Below are 18,989 nucleotides of genomic sequence, written 5' to 3'. Positions count from 1 at the left end.
GAAGACCAGTGTCCTCGAGTGCAACAAGCAAGGAAGAGATTAGTAGGAATGAGCTCGGAGAGTTAATGCATAGGGGGTATAGAGAAGGGACCACATAGGACTGGTCGCATAGTCCATGATAATGACTTAGGGTTTAACTAGGAATGGGATGGAAAGCTACGAGGATAAGTAGAAACTGTGCATTAAGATTCTTCACACGATTCAATTTCTTTAAAAAATCTAATTAGTATACTTAGCGCAACAGCCTTTTGAGACTGTTGCATCATTGCTTAGGCACACTGACTAAAAACCTGAAAAGTTTCTTTTTTAAATTTTTATTTCTTTTTCATTTTTTAAAAGATTTTATTTATTTATTTGCCAGAGAAAGAGAGAGAACACAAGCAGGGGGAGCAGCAGAGGGAGAAGCAGGCCCCCACTGAGCAGGGATACCGCTGTAGGCTCGATCCCAAGACCCTGGGATCATGACCTGGGCCAAAGGCAGGAGCTTAACCGCCTGAGCCGCTCAGGCACCCCTAAAAATCTGAGAAGTTTCTTAATATTTAGATTTCAAAAATGTTTTTTCTATGTTTTTAGCTGGGGATTAATCCTCTACCATGAAATTTGGGAATAATGTTACTTCAGTTAAGCTAGATGTACTGAGAACCGATTGGGAAAACCGTTTTCGTGCCTCTTCCCTAAGCAGCATTCTGATTCCTAATGCAATATCCTGGGTCCTTAGTATCAAGAAAGAAGCCTGCAAAGTTTGGTCAGTCAGTTCTGGTTACCAAGCCGGGATCTCCTTCACCATGCGTGGAGCAGCTTCAGGGACCATAAGTCAGACTCACGTACACGGTTATGGCGAGCTGTAGCAGTGGGCATCCGGGCAGCACTGACTGGTTTGCGGGACAGCATGTGACCAGAGTAGAGTTCTTGAGGGCAGCACATCCTGGTGAGGCGTCTTCACCTTCCACCATCAGTTGTGGTCTGGGCACACTCTTCTCACATTCAGATATAACCCATTTGCCAGCACGTCTTAATCGGTTTGAGTGGCTATGACAAGCATACCACAGAGTGACCAGACTCTGGTTTCTCACAGTTCTGAAGGTTGGGAATTCCTAGATTAAAATGCCAGCAGATCCCTTGTCTGGCGAGGGACCTCATGCTGGTTTGCCCATGGCCACCTTGTGCCTTCTTATTGTACCTTCACATGGCAGAGAGCAGAGAGGAGAGACAAGCTGTCTCCTATCTCTTCCTATAAGGACACTAATCCCATTAATGGGGGGTTTCATCTAATTGCCTATGACCTAATTTACCTCCCAAAGACCTCATCTCCAAATACCATTACACTGGGGACTGGGGTTTCAGAATGGGAATCTGGGGAGGAACAAACATTCTGTCTATAGGATAGAGTCACCATAAAGATACAATAGTGCATAATATATGAGATACAGACCCTTGAAAACATGGATTCCCCTTTGCCCTCCACACACTGAGAATGAAAATGTTTTTAAAACTCAGTCTTCTCCCTTTTGTCAGTATGGTGCTGCTAGTGTCCTCATAAACAGAAATTCATTGTCAATGCTGAAATTGCATGGTGCTGTCTGTTACAATGTGGCCCTCTAGAAAAGTATCTGGAATATCCTTATTTTAAAAAGTAATTATACACACACATATATATGTATATAATTATATATGGAAGATATATTTTTAATGGATACAATTTATAGTTCCTCAGGGGTCAGTGGATATTAATTTGCTTAGCATCTTACTGTCTTGTCTGAATCAGCTGGTTTCAAATTATGATACCCTAGCTCTGTAAGCAGGAGACTTTTAACTCCAGCATGTGTATTGGATCAAGTTCAGACGTCTCCGACCTCTTGAACTGCCACCAGCCTCTTCCGCTTTAGTGTTTCTGACTTCCATCTCCGTCATGTGTTCTGACAATCATCTATTACCTGGCATTATCATTTAGCCACTTCGTGGTTTTTTTGTACCAGCATTTTATGCTTTTAGAGAATAGAATGTTCACATTCTATTGAACAGTCGTCCCAGTCCACATCTCTCCACAGATCATTCTTTCTGTCCCTCGACAAGAAGCCACTGAATCACTCTGCCCAGGCTGTTGGCTGTGCCATGTTTCCTTCCTACCTTGAAAAGTTGCTGTGAGGAGCGCCTGGGTGGCTCAATCGCTAAGCGTCTGTCTTCAGCTCAGGTCTTGAGGTCCTTGGCTCAAGCCCTGTGTCAGACTCCCTGCTCGGCAGCAAGCCTGCTGCTCCCTCTCCCACTCCCCTGCTTGTGTTCCCTCTCTAACTATCTCTCTCTCTGTGTCAGATAAATAAATAATATCTTTAAAAAAAGAAAAAAAAAAGTTTGTGTAAGAATAAATTGAGCTGATGCAGAAGAGAACACTTTGGGACATTGAATAACTCCTTACATGTGACATGGTATTATTTTTTATATCAAACACTAGCTCTCAGAAATATCAAGGGCATCGTATATATATGTGGGGGGGGGGAACTATACCAGCTCAAACAGACAGGTTAAATAATACTTTTGCTTCTATTTAGGATAGCTGTTTCTGAAAATATACTTATGAGGTTTCTTTTCTGAAAAATGTAATTACAGATGGGATATACACCTTTACATGTGGGCTGCCACTATGGAAACATCAAGATTGTTAATTTCCTGCTCCAGCATTCTGCAAAAGTTAATGCCAAAACAAAGGTAAACTCTTTTCTTCTTCGTATCCACCACCAAAGTCATTGATTTTGTGTCCAAGGAAGTAAGAGTCATTTCTTCCATCTTCCTTCTGCAGAATGGGTATACGCCGTTACATCAAGCTGCTCAGCAGGGACACACGCATATAATAAATGTCTTGCTTCAGAACAATGCTTCCCCCAACGAACTCACTGTGGTAAGAGTGAAGGGAAGGGAAGAGGGAGGCTAAGGGAAGAGGGAAGAGATGGACCTGGATGCTAGAATCTTCTTATATTGTTCTTCATGCACCAATGTCGCTGTTCTACTTTCATTAATAGGTATAAATGGAATATTCAGTAGAATTCAGGCCAAAGGACAGTAGCTATGTTGTGAGCTGTCCAGAGAGATGTGATTAGTGTTTCACACTTAAAAATTACAAATCCTGGGGCGCCTGGGTGGCTCAGTCGTTCAGTGTCTGTCTTTGGCTCAGGTCATGATCCTGGGGTCCTGGGATCGAGCCCCGCATCAGGCTCCCTGCTCGATGGGGAGACTGCCTCTCCCTCTCCCACTTCCCCTGCTTGTGTGCACTCTCTCAATCTCTCAAATAAATAAATAAAATCTTTAAAAAAATAAAATGAAATAAAAAACTACAAATCCCCTGCCACCTAGTAGGAAATACATATAGAAAAAAACAAAACAAAACAAAACAAAAAAAACTTGTTTGTCTCCTTGATGACTTAGAATGTTAAAAAGCCTCTTGGCTTCCATAGGTAGCAGCCAAGTGTCTTCTGTGTGAGGGGGAACAGGTTAGATGGGTTTTGTGCAAGGTACGTCTAATGAAGTAGTATTTTGTGTAGGACAGTGGGTGGGACCAATGAGACACTCACCCTCTGTTTAATATGGATGAAACGTGTGGGAACACACAGTCACCAAGACACGGGGAATGACTTCTTAATTCCTTGTCCTCCTTTCCCTCTTGCCAGAATGGGAACACTGCCCTGGCCATTGCCCGGAGGCTTGGCTACATCTCAGTGGTCGACACCCTGAAGGTAGTGACTGAGGAAACCATGACCACGACTGTAAGTAACAGACGCCGGACCTCGTCACCCTGAGTGCCTGCACTCACGCTGTTGATTTTCCGGGGCCTTTGGGAGATAAACCCACTTTCCTCCCATTCACAGACTAAGCACCGTGTGTCCAAATGCTGTCACCTCGTTGCCGAGAGCCAGCATAGCCACTCTCATTTCTGATACTGAGATGCTAAACACTAAAAAATACCTTCTTAAAAGTTGCATTAGTAGCTATGGAGTGTTTTGTTCCATAGAAGGCTAAACGTATGCACTTATTTGTTTTGCTATAAAAACATTTCAATGAACTGGAGGCAGAAATATTTTAACATCCACCTGTGGCAATGGGAGGAAGTGGAAGATAAGATGGTTCTTTGAAATGTCATAACTCACAAATGATAATGGATACACTGTTGTCATTATTGTAAATGTGTTTTTTACAGTGTCAAAATAAGACCTCAGAAAGAGGATCAGAATGGGTTTTTGTCACCACTCTCACTGCTCTTCCGTTCAGCTATTGGAATTTTCGTAGGAAAAACAATAGGATGTTTTGTTAAAATTATAAATAAATCTTTACCAGGAGGCCTCATTGCGTCAGATACATTTTTACAAGCTGCAGCCTCTAGGATAAGTCATTTCTTATTAGCACCATCTGGAGCCTTTAAACTGCTGTGGGGTTTGGTAACCGTGGAATCATGAGCAGCTATTGCACCATATCAGAGGCTTACTGGAGTTACTCCTAACTCCGTGACTCAACACACATGCCTGAGATTGGCTCTGGACTCTGGAACACTGGGCATTATCAGCTGTGCCTCCTTTTCTCATCCACCACCTTCTGGCATGAAGGGAGGCATAGTTAGCATCTGCAAACAGTTTGTATACACAGTGCTTCGTATTTTTTTAAAAAATGGATTGAGGGCTTCTGTAGCAATCTACTGGTTGAGTTATTTAGCAATGTACAGGCTTTAAAGCTAAAAACAAATAAACAAACAAAATACCAAAAAAAAACCAAAACCAAAACAAAACAAAACAAAAAAATAACCTGTTGATTGCAAGAGAGAAATTATGCAATTTGCAGAAAAGAAAGCAGTAGCTTTAATGGGCTAGGGCAATGGTTATCAACCAGGGCATGTTTCTAACTTCAAGGTATAGTTTGTATAGAGATAAACTACTACACATTGCTTTTATGTATACCGCTTGAGTACTTCATGATTTTAAAATCTGTTATTAAGTTCTTGAGAAAAGAGTTTAAACAAATAATATTTATTGACCTTAATCTTATAGATATTCCATCTAGTTTTTTTCCTAGAGTGGGAAAAAAAAGAGGAAGAAGAACAAGATATTAAACAGTGGTGAAGTGTCACAATGCCATAAAAGATTTGAAATCACTGCAGTAAATATATAAAACCTATATAATCATTCAAAATATAAATCTTGCTCATGTTTTTTGAAGATTTTATTTATTTATTTGTCAAAGAGAGAGAGAGAGTATGAGCAGTCGGAGAGACAGGCAGAGGCAGAAGCAGCTTCTCTGCTGAACAGGGAGCCCAATGTGGGACTTGATCCCAGGACCCTGGTCGCATGACTCTGAGCCGAAGACAGACACTTAGCCGACGGAGCCACCAGGCATCCCTATAAATCTTGCCTATTGAATATAAATTATTTTCTCACTCATTGGGAAAGTTTAGAATGTTTCTTGAATATCAAAAATGCTTGAAGAGGGGCGCCTGGCTGGCTCAGGTGGTAGAGTGTTTGACTCTTGACCTCAAGGTTATGGGGTCAAACCCCATATGGGATGTAGAGATTCTTAAAAACAAACAAAATAACAAAAAACCAAAAACTTGAGGAGAAAATAAAGTTAAAGGCAGAGGAGTTAAAGTTATAGCCTGAGAAGGGTTTCAAGGCCTGGTCTAGGTGAAGGACAGAAGGAGTGTGGGAGTCAGGCCGTATCCCTTAGTGTCATCAGCTGAGTTTTTCTGTGAGAGAGAAAAGATAGGACTCATGCTAACAGAAAGATCCAGTTTGCCTAATGAGGTACATCAGGCTTTTACCAAATGAGTGCTCCACAGAGGTGAGAGTAGAGTCTATTGGAATCCCTAAGACTTAGTCCAGCATTGTGGTATTTGAGACCTTATTTCCACCCCAGACACCACCTTATCAGCTGTGCGGTAGCAGTTACGTGTTACCGGGCATGGATGAAGGCTGACAGAGTTCAGGGTGGAGTCTGTGATCTTGAGCTCCCTGACTGCAGTGCGGTCTGCACAGCAGGTGGGTCTCTGCGCGGCCCCTTGCTGGAGTCCCAGCAGCCCGTGAGTTCATAAGCAGACACTGGTTTTTCAAAAACCCTAAAAAGATTCATCCTCCCTGTGAGTACAGTGTTTGACAAGGCAATTCTGAAAAAGATGCTTGAGTTAGTGACATTGCAATCATGGCAGAGTAGGAAACTGAGGAGCTAGAAGCTGACATTCAAAAGAGGAATTCAGCATTTAAATTGCATTGTTTAAAATATTCAGTTCCCTCGTTTGCAAAGAACAGAGGACATCTCTCTTTCTCTCAGATACTGGTTTCTAATACTGTTCTGTAATAAAGGGAATCAGGGCTTCTTCAAGAAATAGCTGAGTCTAGATCTGGGGAAGGAAATATGCACGATGACCCTGGAACATCTTATGGTGCCAGAAAGTAAGGGAGTGTCTCTCCCCTCAAGTAAGTAAACCAGCATGCGTACACACAGTTATGGGGCTGTGTCGAAGGGACACAGGAGTCAACTGACCCAGGGGCCAAAGGCGGAACAATTAAGATAGATAGATAGATAAGAAAAAGAAGGAATGAATGAAGGAAGAAAGAATTGGAGTATAGTGCAAAGTATAAAACAAATTTCCATGAGTCCATAGTGATATAAATAGACAACTGAATAAGTAGCAAAGAAGAGGAAAATCAGGCAAAAAAATTTCAAACAAATTATAAAAAATACTTCACTCTCAAGGGGGTATAGAATGTAATTCCCCCACTGGTTATGTGTGGGCTGAGTACTGCTTCCCTGCAAAGGAAACAGTATGGAAAGGAACATGGCGGGAAATAGACTAACTTTACGGCAGAGAAACCTGAGGAACGCTGCCTCCACCAGGCGTCCACGGCCAACATCAACACTGGTAAATCCTGTTGAAAGTATGGAGCCTTGATCTAACTGTGTGGTGAAAATAACACTTTACGTCTATGGTCTTCCTCTCCGAAACATGTAACCCAGTCTAATCACGAGAAGAACATGAGAGGAATCCCAATTGAGGGTCATTCTACAAAATACCTGACCAGTTCACTTCTAAACGGTGAAGGTGACGTGCCTGGGTGGCTCAGTCAGTTAAGCATCTGGCTTCGACTCAGGTCATGATCCCAGGGCCATGAGTTCAAGTCCCACATCAGGCTCTCTGCTCAGCAGGAGTGGGGAGTCAGCTGCTCTGCCCCTTCCCTCTCTCAATTAAATAAGTGGAATAAACAAACAAACTGTGAAGGTCATTAGAAGCAAGGCAAGTCTGAGAAACCGTCACAACCTTAGGAGCCGAAGAGGGCATGACAGGGAAAGGTAATGTGGTATCCTAGATGGGAACCTAGAACAGAAAAGGGACATTTGGTAAAAAATTAAGGAAATCTGAATAAAATATAGACATTAATTAATAGTAATATGTGAGTATTGGTTCATCAGTGATGACAAATATACCATAGTTTTAACAACTGAGCTTTTTTTTTTCCAGTTGCCTTATTTAAGTACGTGTGTTCCCTTTTACCATTAGTATTTCATATGCTCAGAATAAAGAGGAGTTGTTTTAAGTCTGAAACATTAAGTCATTAATATTGTTAACAAGTTGTCGGTGTCCTTTGGTTGGATACAAGTTGTATAGGTAAAAAGTCATCAAAAAGCAAGTAAAAAAATTCACTAAGGCTCTGTAATATACAATTCTTTAAAATTGTGTGAAGGTGAAAATGATCTTGCAAATGCATGACTAATATTTTCAGCGTGGCATAGTTGCAAAAATTATATAATTTATGCAATCTCAATATTTTATATTTATCCTAGGCATTAAAATGTACATATAGAAGGGGAAGTCAAAATTAACTGCTGGCTTGGCACAAGCAATAAAGACACGATTCTCGCTGTTCATTTCTTCAGCCAAGACTTTTAGTGGAGTGAGGTGGCAGGTTCCACAGACCATGAAAAAGTATTAACAATGGACTAGGAGAGGTGGTATCTCTCTTCTCTTTCTTTGAAAGGCCTCATTAGGGACCTAAATCTTTTAAGCCAGTTTGCTTTACCACTAGAATTCTTTCATCTTATCTTCTCAGCAGTATATATGGTGGAGACCTTAATGCCAAGGGAAAAATCTTAATGCCATTTTACATGTGAGAGCTTCATGATATTCTGCACATCAGTCCCATAATAAATACTTATTTAGAAAGAAATGAATAATCTCATTCCTTAAAGTGACTGCCTTTCTTTTTGTTTGTTTGTTACTAGACTATCATAGAGAAGCACAAAATGAATGTTCCGGAAACGATGAATGAAGTTCTTGATATGTCTGACGATGAAGGTATGAAAACGACATTTTTGTTCATAATAATTAAAAGTGACTGTGTATCTGTTTCCTGAAATGTGTTTATTGCAAAAATGTGTTTAGAAGTGTTCATGTGTTTTGTTGTTCGTATAAAGAGTATGCGATTTTCCACACACTTACATTGTTCACTTGCATCATGCAGTTCGTAAAGCCAACGCCCCTGAAATGCTCAGTGATGGTGAATATATCTCAGATGTTGAAGAAGGTATTTGTAATTTTTTACTGTGATGGAACTTTGACTACCAGCTTTATCTTCCATTTCTTATCTTCAAAATATAACACTTCCTTGAGTTACTAACTCTTCACCTAACTTCCAACTATTAATTTATGTACCATTTAAAAGATGTATCTGGTATTAGTGGTTGCTTTAAAGCCCCTCTCCTTGAATCCGTTTTCCGACTTGAAAGTACAAGCATCACTAATGACATGGTTTGCATTCTATTTGTTTCTATTAAGCAGAAAATTGATTTTTATTGTTTACCTTTGAAAATCCAGAAGAGGAAATTTGATTAATGTTTACAGCTAAAATATTTTCCAAAATAAGAGAAGGTATCTTATATGTAACTCATTGTAAGGCTGACTCTAAGCTTACTCTAAAAAAGCAGCTTTTGAACTTGAACCATTAATGAAAGCTCAACCTGAAGAAAATTGCTTTCAGAATATAAATTTGCAATATTGATTTCACGACAGAGATCAAAATATAAATTCTTAAAACTCTACTTCATTTGCTTAAAAGAAACGACTTGTTTTCTGCTCTATTTTAAAAATCAGTACATTGGCCCAGCTCACGACGAATCCTTATACTAATGAATGATATCTTTAAGTTTCTTTGGAAAATTAACATTTTTATAGTAAATAAATATTATAAAGGTGGCAAATTTTGGAATTTTGCTGGAGTAATGAAATGTGTATTTATAGAAGAATTTCCAGTATATTTATGTTTCTTTCTTGCACCATCTGACTCTCCCAAATGACTTCTGTCTTCTTGCTCCCTGTATTTGCCACCTCTTCTGTATTTTTCACACAGAGCAGATTCAGTGTTGTTAGTCTTTCTCTGTGTTTAGGTAATTGTCCCTATTTTAATTACTAGTCTCTCCTTTGAGTTGCACTAATTTAAATGAACACCTAAATAGTGGGAAGCCTACAGAATCCAAAGTCACTTTAACTTTTTTGGCATCCAGTGAGTGCCTATTGAAAGTGCACTCTGGCTAGGAGAATACATGGCTAGAACAGCTAATGCCTTGATGGTCATTTAGGAACCCAGACAGAGCTGTCTCATTGTTTGTAAATGTTGTTTTCGTAAATGTTAAAGGTGTTTACTCATTTTTCTTTTCCTTTTGTCTACATCATCAGCTGTGTATTTACTTCTGTTTTATCCCCAATTGGATATTTGTATCATCTTTAGGACTTTAAGAATAATATGCCTTGCTATCATACTATATTTTAATGCCTTCTTATATAAAGTTTGCAGAGTAATTTCTTATGGGCAGAAGACAAAAGGAAAATATAATCACATTGATGTGTATGCACACAAATCATGTCAAACATAGATTTTCAAATGCGATTTTATGAAATATGACAATCACAGACCCAAGAATTTGCTAGTTTTGGACAGAATATCCAAAGTAGTTGAGTTGATGAGAGGCCAAGTTTGAATGGACTATATAACAGCTTTATATATATGAATAACCGAGTAATTTCCCAAAAAGGAGGAATTTTTAATTGTTTCATTTGAAGGTAATTCATCTAGCCATTTAACTAGAAATGACAGTGATTTCTTATGGATTTCTCTCAGCTTGGGAGTTTGAAATGAATAAGTTTTGATTCTCATTTTATTCGTCTTTTTTTTTAAACTTTCTGGCCCTTGCCTTATGGGTGTGTCCACAGGCTGTGAGAATCAAATGGCTATTGATTTCATAAAGCCGTAGAATTGAATGTTGGGAGGGGTTCCTAAAAGGTCACTTCAGCCATCGATGCTAGAGTCATCTCTATAAAATCCTCTCAGAGGAGGTCTTTTGCCCAGATGCCTTAATGACAGAAATTCCCTAATTCCCAGCCCACTTACCGTGCTTGAACAGCTCTGACTTTAAAAATTCTTCATTTCGCAATGCGTCCTTCTCCAGGATTCAAGCCACTGCTCATCCATTCGGGCTCTGATGCATTTGGCACTATTTAACACAAAACCTGCCTCTTCTATTTCTCATGAGTCTGTTTTTCTCAGGGCGTGTTATCCCCTCCCTCACCATTGCCTCCTGTGCACATTTCAGGGTGTCAGTTTCTACCTCAGGTGGAGGTGATCAGAGCTGAACACAGTATTCCAGGTGTCGTCTGATCAAAGCAGAGGAAGGCAGGGCCGTTGCTTTGTCCATGGACGATATTACAAATCTACTATTGAAGATTAAGATGATTAAGATTAAGATGGTCCTGAGGTTATAATATCCATTTAATTTGACTCCTATTAATATCACTGTCATCTGATGTTCCTCAACTGCTTACGTGAGCGCCAGTAAGCCACATCATGAATAAACTAGCATTTCTGTATTACTCCAAATCCTCCCCCCCCAATTTTAATTCTAAAGGGACCCCTACAACTTTAATGATAGCTTTTATTTCTGACTCATTTGCCTTATAGTCTTGCTAGCCCTTTGCTACTTTAGTTGGATTTGGAGCTGCTTCTTTTGGTAAGCCCTCACAGACTGGGGCAAATGTTTATTTCCACGTCACCACAGGGATGTTATGAATATCTGTCTTTAACGAACCAGTAAGAGATCACCACACTGGTATCCTAGGGTACTGAGAAGCCCAGCAGCTTTTAAAAGCATATAAAAATGAAAAGCAATATATGCTGCCAGTTTTTCTCAAGAAAGAAAAGGGCGCCTGGGTGGCTCAGTCGATTAAGCGTCTGCCTTCGGCTCAGGTCATGATCCCAGGGTTCTGGGACCGAGGCCCACATCGGGGTCCCTGCTCAGTGGGAAGCCTACTTCTCCCTCTCCCACTCTCCCCTGCTTGTATTCCCTCTCTCGCTGTGTCTCTCTCTGTCAAATATATAGAACCTTAAAAAAAAAAAGAAAGAAAGAAAAAGAAGAATGAGTTTGTAATATGGAAAAATATAAATTTAATCCATATTATAAAAATTGAGTAAATACTAAGGGAATGGTACTGAGAGTAGTCTTTCTTGTCTTCCTTTATCTTCTTTGCTTTCTCCTTCGCTTTCTCTCATTTCTTAGGAGAAATTAGCGTAGGTAAGAAATGTTTGCATTAATTTCACACACTAAAAAATCAACAAGTCTAGACAATGTTATCAACTAATGACCTAGGGGAACAATGGAGCCAGGTTACAGAGTAGAAGGAAGGCTGAAGTATCAGCGAAGTAGAACTAGAGAAGGAAAGGCGATAAAGCAGCCTTATCCAAGCAACATATTACCTGGGTAGGGGGTAAGCAGAGCTCCGAGAGGGCCAGACTCATCCACAGATATCTTAATGCCCCACTTGTCTTCTTTCCCAGAAAGTACGGCACATACATGTCAAATTAATATCTGTACAAAATTAGTATTGGTTCTGGTGCCAGTTACATTCTTATGTTTTGCAATTCACTTTGCAATTTAAAAGAAAGAAAAAAGATGAAGAAGGGAGGGAGGAGAGAGAGAGAAAGAAAGAGAGGAAGGAAGAAAAGAAGGAAGAAAATTGAGGTGAAGGTTCCGTCTGTCTTCTATTTTTGAGTCCCCCTTCCAGGAGATTTTTTAGTTTTTTGGTTCAACGCTGACTTTAAATTATAAATTCCTGTCGAGTATATTTTGTAAATTTTTAAATAACGTAGAACATGTTTTAGCTTGCAGAATTCTAAGAGGCTGCATTATAGTGACAAATTAAAAAAATGGGAAATGGAATTAAGCCATGGGAAGTAAAAACCAAAGGTAGCTCTGTGAAATAAGACTCTACTGAACAGGGTTGGGAGACCATTGGGTGAGACTGAGAAGAATTATTTAATTCTCAGCTACTCACAATTTGATAAGGCTGCAAAGTCTCACTCAGGATCAAATGCAGACAATGTATGTTAAAAGGAAAAAAAAAAAAGTAAGAGGCTAAGTACACACATAGTAGAAATAATTATCAGATAGGTAGAGGTTTGGGGCACCTGGGTGGCTTAGTGGGTTAAGCCTCTGCCTTCGGCTTGGGTCATGATCTCAGGGTCCTGGGATCGAGCCCCACATCGGGCTCTCTGCTCAGTGGGGAGCCTGCTTCTCCCCCCCAACCCCGCCTACTTGTGATCTTTTTCTCTCTCTGTCAAATAAATAAATGAAATCTTTAAGAAAATCAGATGGGTAGAGGTTTGAGCTATAATAAAGCAATAAAATTTCATCAAACGTTAGCATGATGTGAGACATGAGGAGAGTCGTGCTCAGTCACCTTTGTATCAAATTCAGTGCCCAGTGAACTGACCTTGCATCATGGAGCCCATGCTGTCTACTATGCTAATGAGGTAGCAAAGCCCAAATAAATGTTGAGTAGCTTGCCCAACCAGGTTAGCAGCAGAGCTGAACAGGAAGACAGATTGGACAGTCTGGGTCTTCTCTTTCATTGCTACTCTAACATGATCTGTTTTCTTATATACAGAATCCAAGAATATATTGTTTTTTAAGCATTAAAAAGGGGAAAGTTTGAGAAAAGGAACAGATCATGCCTTGGAAATTATCACAAGTTAATAATTATCTCTTAATGACCCTGATAAGACTATGGTAGAAATAGTATATTTTCTTCTGACCATCTTGGTAAAAGAAGTACGCAGCCCAAGGTGCAAATTCCAGGAAAATAAATGTAAACATAATTTAGAATAGATCTTAAGAACCCAAAGTAAGTAGTTTTAGTAAACATATCTGAGTCTTCTCGATTAGAGAATAAGTAGAATTTGAATGGCATAATCTAAAACTCAAAAAAATAGGAGAAGTTACTTTAGGAGACATGAAAATGGGCATCAAGGAAACTACCAGAAAGATGTCCTTTTAGGACCCCTTCTCACAAATGCCTAGGACTATCCTGCTTTCCTAATCCCCTGGGCATGCTAATAAATAAATCAGGCCAGTAGGTGTTTAGCTTTCTAGGTCTGGAAGGAAGCCTTGAAGACTAGCCTGCCCCAGATGGTCTGGGGGTGGCTGTAGTTTTGCAGAAATTGTTCTTCGCCTGAAAAGTTATCATTTTGCAAATACCTGTTCAGTCATAACATCTAGCCTTTTGCCTGATACGCTTCTGATTACAATTGACCTTCCGAATAGAGATTACCTAATTACATGCTTCTCTCAATGATAAAGTGAAAATGAAACACCAGAAGCAGAGACCCAGAACCTAGCACGGTACCTGGTACACAGGAGATCCTCACTGTGTTTAGCTGATTCCATCACAGTGGAGGGAGACTCAAGGAAAAGCATGTTTTACAGGTTTCTGAGAAGAGGCAGGTTAGAGAGAATTTGCTTGCTATGTCCATATTCCATGTCCATTGGAATATGCCATCCCAATAAATGCCTTCCCACTGAGACAGACCTAGACTACGGATTGCATCAATAAACAGCTTTTTAATGACTCTCCTAAGGTGTATCTGTATCTCAAAGGCTAGTTAGTGAATTTAAAAGAATTTCCAACAAAAGAAAAAGATCAGTGAACTGGGGCAGAGGTCTTTATCCTAAAACACATTCTATCCTATCCTTGCTATCCTGGCTTTGGTTTTGGAATTGTTGAGTGATTTTGATCCAGGCTGTCCACCTACCCAGCACATGCCTGATGTTTCCCTTTAGAGTCTCATAGACAACTCGTCATGCCCTGAACCCCGGCTCCAAACAGTGTCTCCCCCAGGCTCCTCATCCTAGGGAGTGGCTCCGTCACACAAGCCAGCCCCGAGGTTACGTGTAATCTCCCTTTTCTTAGCACTCCTGTGCAACCTTCCAGAACTCATCTCACATCCCCCTTCTCTGCCTCCGCACGCCCCACTGCCACCGCCCAAGCCAGTCCCACCTGCGGACTCCTTATGGTTCTGCCGTGGACCACTGCGGGAGCTTCTGCACTCTGTCCACTTCTTTCCCTGCAGACTCAGATTTCTACCTGGCATCCCAGCAGTCTTTTACAAATATTGGATCATATCATTCCATTTCCAAGCTTAAAACCCCCTAAAGCTTAGAGTCCTGTTTTTTTAAATTCCTTTGTGGTGTTGCCTATAAGCATAGCTCATTCCTTTTCATTTCACTGTGATACTCTGTTGTCTGCCTCTACCAGAAATAAGTTATCCGTGCCATTTGGACATGGAAATGTGGCTCGTTTCCAGTTTGGGGCTCTTGCAGACGAAGCTGCCACAAGCCTTCTATCTGCCCCAAGTACATGTTGCAGACAAAGCTGCCACAAGCCTTCTATCTGCCCCAAGTACATGGATGCCTGTATTTCTATAGGATACACACCAAGGACTGTAGTCACTGGGCTGTAGATCATGCAGAGACAACAGAACTCATCAAAACTCAGTAACACTAAACTAGGATTATAAAATTAGTAGTGAGGCTATAAAAGAAGGGCAAAGGGAAGAATGTCATTAAGTGATTACTGTGAGGGAGGGAGGAGGAGGCTGTGATTGGGATGGGCTGAGGGAAGCTTCTAAGGTGATGTTCTAGTTCTTGATCTGGGTGCTGTTTATTTTGTAACAGTTTGTGAAAATGTACTTTTCCATTTTCTGTACGCATCTGCGTGGTTGCTATATTTCATGATAAAAGTAGCCACCCCCTCTAAATAATGTATAGTGTAAATACTAAACTAAGATACAAACCTCCTGAGGCTTTACATCACACTTGGCTTAAAAGTCTGGCCCTTCCATGGTTGGTAGGTTCTGTGTGATGTGGCCCTGGCTACTGATTTTCCACTGTCCTCTCTGTCCACGCTTTTTAATTTCATCCTAATGCTCATCTTGAGGAACTAGCCATTAATTTCCAAGGGAAGCACTTTTTTTTTCTGTTACAGGTCAATGGTAAATATTTTCAGTTTTTCACACCATGTAGTTCTCAGGCCCAACTGTTCAACTCTGTCTTTGTGATATAACAATAGCACGAGACAAGACCTGAACAAATGGGCTCGGCTGTGTGACAGTCATTGATTTAAGGGACTCCTGGGTGGCTCAGTTAAGCATCTGCCTTTGGCTCAGGTCATGATCCCAGGATCCTGGGATCAAGCCCCACATCAGGCTCCCTGCTCAGCGGGAAACCTGCTTCTCCCTCTGACCCTCACCCTACTTGTGCCCTCGCTCACTCTCTCTCTGTGTCAAATAAATAAATTAAACCTTAAAAAAATAATAAAATAAAATGAAACAAATTGGCTTAAAAGTTGGTAGGAGGTGGATTCAGCCCACAGACTGCAGTTTGCTAATTTGTGATTAATTTTGTTCATTTTCTTTTAAAGTAGACTGTTAGCTCCATGAAAGGAGACCCGTCTTTATCCCTGTCACAATATTTAGGATTTATACAAACAGCCACTCTCCCATGGACGAGTGTATCCACAGGCTTAAATCCACACATTTACTTGTGTCAGTCCCCTGAGAGGATTGCATATAAATGAACTCCCAAAACATCATAAATAAGGTACTTACCCTTTATTCAGCCCTTTCTCTGTGCCAGGCATGAATCTATCTACATTTCCTGCTATATGTCATGTGACCTTCACAGTGAGCTCTGAGTTTAGAGCCATCGAAAATGGTATGCCCATTTTATAGATGTGAAAAATCAGTTCCAGCAAAGTTAAAGGACCTTGATCAAGATTACGCACTGATCTGCGCAAATCCCTGCCCTTAACCTTTGCTCTGGCATCTCTGGTGCCTGGTAATTTAGATAATTTAGTCTCACAATGGTTAGATTGTTGCAAGTTTTAAATGAGATCCTATATAAGGGATTTGGCCCAGAGAGTTCAGTGAAAGTTAGTTACGAGGTACCTTATCTTCCTGAATTTTTTCCAAATAGTCGAGAGAATTATTGTTACTATTAGCACTCCAATCTACATTTATTCTCCATCTAAAGCCCTGACTTAAAGTCCTATTAGTTCTAATTTACATTAAGGAATCTGAGGCTCAATGGGTTTAAGATATTTGCTGCCCAGGTTCACCTCGTCAAGGCAACTGGAATTTGACTTAGGTTTTTCACTCCAACTTTCTACTTAAAGGAGATGCGGTAAAGAAGAATAGATAAAAGTGACAAGGAAATTCAGAAAAAGGGGAGATTACCAAAGGCCTCAGAAAGGACATATTGCAAGGAATAGATAGAATGTGGAGAAGTCAAGATTTGGGTAGGTGGAAAGAAGTGTTCCAAAGTTCAGAAATTGTCAGAAACAGGGTGCTTGGTAGGCTGCGTTGGAAAAACATGCGACTCTTGATCTCACAGTCGTGGTTTGAGCCCCACTCCTGCTGGGGTGTAAAGGTTACTTAAATAAAACTTCAAAAGGAGAGAGACAGACAGAAAAGCAGATGACCTGGCAGAAGACCTCAGCACACAGGAGCTAGAGAAACTGAGCACCGCCCTGAATGGGGACCCCAGGAAAGGGCATAGGGAGGATGAGAAGCGGTTCTAGAAAAGTCTGGGCACATTGACGTGCACAGAGGAAGAGGAACATCAAAGGACATGGAGGGAGAGTGGTGAACAATAGAGGAAGAAAACCAGAAAGAAGAGTGGGTTCTAGCAGAAGCCAGGGGAGAAGTCCTGACGGGGTCCAGTCAGTGGAGCGCAGGCGATCTGCGGCTCCCTGGTGATCTTGGGAAGCCGCCGCATCCATGACACGATGGAGACATAGACTCAGAATAGAGCACTTCTCATGTTGTGTGTGTGTGTGTGTGTGTGTGTGTGTGTGTGTGTGTGTGTGTGTGTTTTCTCCAAGAAGCTGTGACAGAATGAGTAACTAGAGCAGTTGAGGGGGATAAATGGACACAGGGATTGTCTTAAGGAATTGCAGGGAATGAAGCATGTTTATTGATGAAGGACAATAAGTGGTTTTTCCATTTGCCCAAAACAAGTCATAATTTTGAATATGCTTTCTCCCCCCACCCCTCACCCTCCAGTTATTTTCATGCCTGCCCACCTACCTGGAGAGTCTGACCTGCTTCATGTGGAAGTGGGTCCTAGTGTGACCACCCTTAACCCTTTCCCTTCACATTGGGATTCTTGCTGCAGGGAGAAGATAGTGGAGCTTCAGCACTGCGGATGAGTGGAGATGGGGGTGGCAGGGGAGTGCGAGGGCCAGGAATGGGAGGGGTCAGAGAAGCAGCGAAGATGTTGCAGAAGGAAGGGGTAGTGGGTTGAACCACCGGGCCAGAACCACAGGGAGGCTAACTGACAGCAGAGCCCACCCATCTTCACCTTGTAAGCACACATCCTTTAGGTAGAGGTAGGTAATATAGCAAACCGACAAGCACAAGTTCGTTGTCTACACAAGGAATGGAAATTTGGGTATAACATCAGGAAGAGGCCAAATGCTTGCCTCACAAAAACCCATGGGATCGTGATATTCCTGCACACCCAGGGGCGGGGAACATCTTCTTGCCGAGCACACACCATCTTATATGCCTGTGTTAGGAGGAGCCGAGGCTAACGAGGTCTGGATTGGGGGTTGAAGCTAGACAAAAATAGCTAGCAAGGAATAATTAGAAGAATTAATGAGCATGGCACTACCACCTTGAATTAAGCTATCCCATTTCTCTTTCAGTAAGAACCAACATGTCAGTGCCTGATTTCCCAGGGCTGGCCTGCAGCTGGTAATTCATTTGTTGTCTAGTCTATTTCATGCGTGGCACAGATTTTAGATAAGGAGAACAGTGTGCCTAACTTTGTCCTCTTTCTACCTGCGTTCTGTGTGGAGTCTCAGGTGTTCATGTGACCAAGTCAGGGTAATCTGACTTAGATGCCCGAGGGCAGTTTCTGGTTGAGGGTGAAGGTGTATTGATAAGAATGATAAGAATATGAAAAAGTTACCGCATCTGTCCCAACATTGTCTTTTTCTACCTCTTCACAGGAAGGACACTGAAATCGTTTTCCTTTCTGGGATGAGTTTGTTTATTAACCCAACCAAGATCACAGGGGACATTTTTCATTGCTACATCTGGAAGAGTTCCAAGCCTGAGTCATGCATGCTTATTTAGAAACTATATCTAGCCTGGATTAAGGAGCAGTTTAAAAACTGTGATCCCGTTTTTTTTTTTTTTTAAAAAGAAGCACATCTAGCCACAAAGACTAGAATAAATGTTTGAGAGTAAAGAATCAAATGGACTTTGTTTGCTCTTAAAACAAAAGAAATCTAGCCCGAGCAGAAAGAGACATTTGTTCTGTGGGAGAACAGCGACTTGTTCATGTTGATCACGAGATGGGCAAACTTGGCCAGTCCAGCCCGATTCCTTTTGGCCATGGAGGAGGGCTGGCTCTTAGGAGCACCTAGAGGGAAGGAAAGGGGGGAGGGAGAGCATGGCCTATGGCCTCCCGTATGAGGTGCTTACAACCCTTAATGACACATACTTCCTTAGCCTCCTTAAGACCACCCATCTCACCCGTGGCTCATCGATTTCCTCAACTTACCCCATTGTTCTCATTGGGAAGGAAAGCAAGAAAACACTACATTCCAGAATATAGTTAGCAAGCTGTTT

At 41.2% G+C, this 18,989-nt stretch overlaps 1 protein-coding gene across 3 annotated transcripts in view; it reads left to right on the top strand.

The window, feature by feature from the left end:
- Window positions 1-18,989, top strand: part of ANK3 (ankyrin 3) — a 667,426-nt gene that overhangs the window by 535,451 nt on the left and 112,986 nt on the right. For all 3 annotated transcript variants that reach the window (XM_032312011.1, XM_032312010.1, XM_032312012.1), the window contains 5 exons: window positions 2,605-2,703; window positions 2,795-2,893; window positions 3,660-3,755; window positions 8,251-8,323; window positions 8,490-8,552. In XM_032312011.1, coding sequence (XP_032167902.1) covers window positions 2,605-2,703; window positions 2,795-2,893; window positions 3,660-3,755; window positions 8,251-8,323; window positions 8,490-8,552 — 430 coding nt within the window. The remainder of the gene's footprint in view (window positions 1-2,604; window positions 2,704-2,794; window positions 2,894-3,659; window positions 3,756-8,250; window positions 8,324-8,489; window positions 8,553-18,989) is intronic.

This window comes from Mustela erminea, chromosome 14, assembly GCF_009829155.1.
Source record: "Mustela erminea isolate mMusErm1 chromosome 14, mMusErm1.Pri, whole genome shotgun sequence".
In the NCBI taxonomy this organism is placed as follows: Eukaryota; Metazoa; Chordata; class Mammalia; order Carnivora; family Mustelidae; genus Mustela; species Mustela erminea.
Note: the sequence above shows the minus strand (reverse complement) of the source record. Positions and strands in the feature narration are given on the sequence as shown.